This window comes from Nanorana parkeri, unplaced genomic scaffold (assembly GCF_000935625.1).
Source record: "Nanorana parkeri isolate BGI_ZX_2015 unplaced genomic scaffold, ASM93562v1 scaffold1855, whole genome shotgun sequence".
In the NCBI taxonomy this organism is placed as follows: Eukaryota; Metazoa; Chordata; class Amphibia; order Anura; family Dicroglossidae; genus Nanorana; species Nanorana parkeri.
The window spans coordinates 125,472-131,753 of NW_017308123.1; the positions used below are offsets into that span (position 1 = coordinate 125,472).

Genomic DNA, 6,282 nt, shown 5'->3' on the forward strand with positions numbered 1-6,282 from the left:
ACGCCTCTTTTTTTTCGGGAATAAAATGCAAAAATTATTTTTATTTTCTATCCATTTTACAGGTAAAAGCAAGAAAAATATCACTTTATGACGATTTATAATCTATAATACATATGGACCATCCCTCTGGAATTAGGACCTCCCCCCCGCTGACCCCTCCCCTTTCCGCCGCTGACCTATAAAAGAACATTGGGAGGCTATTTATAAAAAATTATTCCTGCGAAACCGCAGCTACATTCGTCATGTGAGAGTCCGCCGGGAACGGGATGAATCGAATGTTCTTCAGATATTTATAGGTCGCAGTTCATGTAGAAGATACGGCACCATGGCCACTAGATGGAGCCGAGGACCATGGGAGAGGAGAGAGAGTCTGCAGAGACACGGTCACACAGGGGAGGAGGGAGAGTCTGCAGAGACACGGTCACACGGGGGAGGAGGGAGAGTCTGCAGAGACGCAGTCACACAGGGGAGGAGGGAGAGTCTGCAGAGACGCAGTCACACAGGGGAGGAGGGAGAGTCTGCAGAGACAAAGTCACACAGGGGAGGAGGGAGAGTCTGCAGGGACGCAGTCACACAGGGGAGGAGGGAGAGTCTGCAGGGACGCAGTCACACAGGGGAGGAGGGAGAGTCTGCAGAGACAAAGTCACACAGGGAAGGAGGGAGAGTCTGCAGAGACGCAGTCACACAGGGGAGGAGGGAGAGTCTGCAGAGATGCATTCACACAGGGGAGGAGGGAGAGTCTGCAGGGACGCAGTCACACAGGGGAGGAGGGAGAGTCTGCAGAGACGCAGTCACACAGGGGAGGAGGGAGAGTCTGCAGAGACAAAGTCACACAGGGGAGGAGGGAGAGTCTGCAGAGACGCAGTCACACAGGGGAGGAGGGAGAGTCTGCAGAGACAAAGTCACACAGGGAAGGGACATTTTCTCCTGTTAAAGTTTTCCCTTTTCATCAAAACTTTTCCCGCACGTTCCTCTGTGCGTCTGTGATGACTGGAGCATTTCCCACACAATGGACGTGAAAAAGGATCCTTACGCCTGAGTTGTTTTGACTGTAGCGTTCCCCATACCCCAAACTTGATCACGGCTCTCCAAAGTGATTCCTCATGTGCCTGTAGAGGCTGTCTCTGCGAGTGAAAAATTTGCCGCAATCTGAGCAGGAGAAAGGGCGCTCGCCCGTGTGACTTTTCTGGTGCTTAAGGAGATATTTTTTCAGACGGAAAGATTTCCCGCACTCTGAACACGAATACAGAAGCTTGTCTGTGTGGGTCCTCTGATGCCTTAGGAGGTCTCCTTTCAGAGTGAAACTTTTCCCGCAATCTGAGCAGGAGTACGGCCGCACTCCGCTGTGGAATTTCTTGTGCCTTATAAGACTCTCCTTCCAGGTGAAACTCTTCCCGCAATCTGAACACGAGAAAGCTCGCTCGCCTGTGTGAATACTTTGATGATTTAAAAGGTATCTTTTCTCATTGAAACCTTTCCCACACTCGGAGCATTTAAAGGGGAGCTCGCCCCTGTGAGTTCTCTGGTGGGTAAGGAGTTGTTTTTTTCTACCGTAACATTTTCCGCACTCTGAACAGGAGAACGGCTTGTCTTCAGGTTCAGCTTTGATCTGGCTATCCGGCGAGGAACCTTTCCCTTGTTCTGAGGGCTCCTCGGTAGAGTGAACCTCTTCACATTTGACAAAGTCCATCATCTTCAAGGAGAATCCCTCACTCTTGGCGCATGACAAGGTCACCCCATCCGTGTCATCGCTTCCATGTTCTTGGAGATTGGGTTTTGTTTTTAAGGACTCCGATGTTGCTGGCTGCTCTCCCGCGTGGGCATGTTGGTGGATGATGAGCATCCCTCGGAGCGGAAACTCCTTCTCGCATGTCCTACACGTATACACTTTTTTGCCCATGTGCGTTCGCTGGTGTTTGATCAGCGTATCCTTCCAGGAGAAACATTTCCCGCACTCGGTACACGAAAAAGGTTTCTCGCCCGTGTGAATCCTGAGATGTCTCCTCAGGTGACCGCTCTGCATGAAAGACTGACCGCACTCCGTGCACACGAAGGGCCTTTCACCCGTGTGATACCGCAAGTGGCTGACAAGGTCGGCTTTGCCTATGAAAGACTTGGCACACTCCGGGCAGGAATAGGGGCGCACACCTGTGTGTTGACTCACATGTCTAGTGAGATGCGATTTGCATATGAAACGTTTTCCGCACTCTGTGCAGAGGTAGGGCCGCACTCCACTGTGAATTTTCTTGTGAAAGACCAGATGGGATTTTGTGTCGAAACATTTCCCGCACTCGGAACATGAATATGGCCGATCAGCGGTCTTTGCCTTTTGGTGCCCGGTAAGATTTGGCGACGAGGTTAAGCTTTTTTTATCATTGGAGTTTGGATTGATCTCCTCGCCCCCGTGTGGAGGAATATCTGAGTTAGCATAAGACGGTTCCTTGGGATGAAAGGGATCTGGTGTCTTCCCTCCATGGTGAGTCCTTTGAAGGATATTCAGGGTTATGGCGTGTAACTTTTTAAAAGGGTTCTCGGAATTTAAGGCGTCTGCTGATCTGTCCGAATACATATGTGGGGAGGAGGAGGAATGAAACCGATCAGTCGGAGGACCTGCCGATCTATCTGCAGAGCAGAGTCTCCGAGGAACATTTTCCACACTGTAATTTACTTCCGGAGAACTTCCATTGATCCCTCTACTGACTGTGTGATAATCCGGAGTGGAGGTCGGATATTTTTCTGAGGGATTCAAGACGTAGTATTCACCTGCCGAAAGAGAGATTTATTCATGATTAACCTTCTACAGGACGGACATGGACCTCTCATGTGGTGTACAGTATCTCCTCCTCATTTGTTGGTCACATGACGTTATATTGAGGAATGGAGATGGACCTTCATATGGCGAACAGTATCTCCTCCCCATTTGTTGGTCACATGACGTTATATTGAGGAATGGAGATGGACCTTCATATGGCGAACAGTATCTCCTCCCCATTTGTTGGTCACATGACGTTATATTGAGGAATGGAGATGGACCTTCATATGGCGAACAGTATCTCCTCCCCATTTGTTGGTCACATGACGTTATATTGAGGAATGGAGATGGACCTTCATATGGCGAACAGTATCTCCTCCCCATTTGTTGGTCACATGACGTTATATTGAGGAATGGAGATGGACCTTCATATGGCGAACAGTATCTCCTCCCCATTTGTTGGTCACATGACGTTATATTGAGGAATGGAGATGGACCTTCATATGGCGAACAGTATCTCCTCCCCATTTGTTGGTCACATGACGTTATATTGAGGAATGGAGATGGACCTTCATATGGCGAACAGTATCTCCTCCCCATTTGTTGGTCACATGACGTTATATTGAGGAATGGAGATGGACCTTCATATGGCGAACAGTATCTCCTCCCCATTTGTTGGTCACATGACGTTATATTGAGGAATGGAGATGGACCTTCATATGGCGAACAGTATCTCCTCCCCATTTGTTGGTCACATGACGTTATATTGAGGAATGGAGATGGACCTTCATATGGCGAACAGTATCTCCTCCCCATTTGTTGGTCACATGACGTTATATTGAGGAATGGAGATGGACCTTCATATGGCGAACAGTATCTCCTCCCCATTTGTTGGTCACATGACGTTATATTGAGGAATGGAGATGGACCTTCATATGGCGAACAGTATCTCCTCCCCATTTGTTGGTCACATGACGTTATATTGAGGAATGGAGATGGACCTTCATATGGCGAACAGTATCTCCTCCCCATTTGTTGGTCACATGACGTTATATTGAGGAATGGAGATGGACCTTTCAACTTCAGATGCTTCAGCTATAGAATGTATACATGTGTTGGGCTCGTTAGGTGACGGTGAAGCTTATGGATGATGTTCTTATTGACAGCAATGGGGATTTCTAAATCGTACTATAACTGAGGAATGTACTTTCGTTTCATAGTCCAATTTCCTCTTACCCGGTGATATGAGGATCTCCTGATTCTCCGTCTTGACGTCCTTGTAGAGATCCCGGTGTCCTTCTAGATACTCCCACTCCTCCATGGAGAGATAGACAGAGACATCCTGACACCTTATAGGAACCTGACACACATAATGATACCGTCACCACCCAGACACGCCCCTTGTCTGTTCCTGGATCATGTCCCAGAATCCCCGGCACCGCTCACCTCTCCCGTCACCACCCAGACACGCCCCTTGTCTGTTCCCGGATCATGTCCCAGAATCCCCGGCACCTCTCCCGTCACCACCCAGACACGCCCCTTGTCTGTTCCTGGATCATGTCCCAGAATTCCCGGCACCGCTCACCTCTCCCGTCAGCAGCTCCATCATCTTCTTGGTGACTTCTACAATCTTCTCCATGTGGTTTCTCTCGGGTGTCGAGGGGTGAGGCGGACGCATGGTGATAGTCACCTGGTCACCAAACTTCACAGGAGAAAATTTCTGTATTAAAAAAAAAGAAATTTAAGGACAACGGATACTCCCAGAATCCTCCTCACCTCCCCGGTCAGGTCATGTGACCTCCCAGAATCCTCCTCACCTCTCCGGTCAGCAGGTAGATGATCTCCAGGGTGAGGTTTATGATGCTTTCGGTCACGTGGCTCCGGTCCTCCTCCATCGTCATGGACATGGTCATGTGATCTATAACGGGTTCTCCTCTCTGTAGACGGATAATAAGTGAAGAATTAGGATGAATTATAGTCCTCAAGTGTCCTCAGTTCCGGACGTTTGTGGGTTCTTTGTGTGGAGATCGGTGAATGGGTTACTCCATGACACACGTGTGTCTATCGGCAAGTGCCGGAGATGAAAGATCTCACAGTGACTATGGGGGACCAAAGTATACCTAGTGGGGGGAGGAGGTTACCGGGTGTACAGCTAAAATAATATCTGATTACCTCCTCTGCTGCCAGTTCCAGCAATGTCTCCTCTCTACTGCCACCCAACTCACCTCTCACCGAGAACTTCCTGTTTATACCTCTACATCACTTCCTGTCTGTTACCTCACTTCCTGTCTCTCTGCGTTCCATGGAAATCCAGAGATTGCCATCTGGTGGCGATTATCCTAGCTACCGACGTCTGACCTCTGATGTAGGACAGTTGGTTATTTTTGGGTGAAGCTGAGGCTGGTCCTCCTGGTTGAGATATGCAGTTTGGTTGCTAAAGAGATAAAAGTTCCTGTCCTTATATATTGCCAGAGAATGTGAACGCCAAGGAACAACTAAGCTTGACCTCAGGTGGTCACGTCCTGTCACGGCTTCCATTTTTTCAGAACATTGACTCTAATAACCCCGGTAGACCAACCTGGTACCAACATGGTAGCCTTCAACCAACCTGGTAACCTTCAAGTGGCCTTCAACCAACCTGGTAATCTTCAAGTGGCCTTCAACCAACCTGGTAATCTTCAAGTGGCCTTCAACCAACCTGGTAATCTTCAAGTGGCCTTCAACCAACCTGGTAACCTTCAAGTGGCCAATACGGTCAGCAGTGAACGTGGAAAATGACCACTCAGCTCTGACTTCTCCATCAAGGTCAATAGCACTCTCCGTCCCTTCCATCATGTCGGGGGTGATGGAGGTAATCCTGGACTCTGACCTCTCCTTCTGGCCCAATCCAATCATGGACCAAATCCAAACCTTCCATCCTGTATAATAATGATTAATTGGTATTTGGAGGACTAGTGAGGGCCTCATATCACAGCAGAACCTGAGATTCCTCCAACCATCTGCTGGTTTTATTCCAGACCTCCATTGTTGGTGGCCTCTGAAGCCTCATTTGTCTGTTAGAAGAAAAGAGAGGACCCCGGTGGGGTTGGTGGGGTCTTCTGTAGTCCTTCCACATTAGGGTTCTCCATGTTGGGTGTTCAGAGATGATTGGAGCCACTGTGGACTGTCAACTGGAATCAGTCCAACAACGCTCCTCCATCTTTTCCTAAGTCCCCGTACCCCAAACTTCACCCCAGCTAGCGGTGCTCCCACAAAATGGCGTCCAGAATCCTGACTTCATGCATTAGGAAGGGTCCACAGGTGATTGTGAATTACCACACAGCAGGCGGACATCCTGATGGAGAACACAGTCCCTGGGGTGTTGCTTGAAACATGTATACAGTAGAGCGAGAGGCTGAGGACAAGCAGGGGAGGGGTGATAGTCTGCAGAGACACAGGAGAGGAAGGGAGAGTCTGTCGAGACAGGAGAGGAGGGATAGTCTGCAGAGACAGGAGAGGAGGGATAGTCTGCAGCGACAGGAGAGGAGGGA

General features: G+C 49.2%; 1 protein-coding gene across 1 annotated transcript; it reads right to left on the reverse strand.

Moving 5' to 3' along the window:
- Positions 1–1,078: 1,078 nt before the first annotated feature.
- Positions 1,079–5,647, reverse strand: LOC108799919 (zinc finger protein 572-like). The gene is made up of 6 exons (XM_018571866.1): positions 5,331–5,647; positions 5,111–5,186; positions 4,627–4,689; positions 4,380–4,472; positions 3,989–4,028; positions 1,079–2,763 (listed from the first exon to the last, which is right to left on the reverse strand). The coding sequence occupies exons 1-6, from the start codon at positions 5,645–5,647 to the stop codon at positions 1,079–1,081; spliced, it is 2,274 nt and encodes a 757-aa protein (XP_018427368.1).
- Positions 5,648–6,282: the final 635 nt, after the last annotated feature.

Bases quoted from the DNA above. Each gene is read 5' to 3' on its own strand.
- LOC108799919 (XM_018571866.1), bottom strand. From the start codon at position 5,647: ATGATTGGATTGGGCCAGAAGGAGAGGTCAGAGTCCAGGATTACCTCC. The intron at 4,690-5,110 runs GTCAGACGTCGG...ATCCGTCTACAG, and splicing joins CCAACTGTCCTACATCAGAG to AGAGGAGAACCCGTTATAGA. The intron at 2,764-3,988 runs GTAAGAGGAAAT...CTCTTTCGGCAG, and splicing joins GGAGATCCTCATATCACCGG to GTGAATACTACGTCTTGAAT.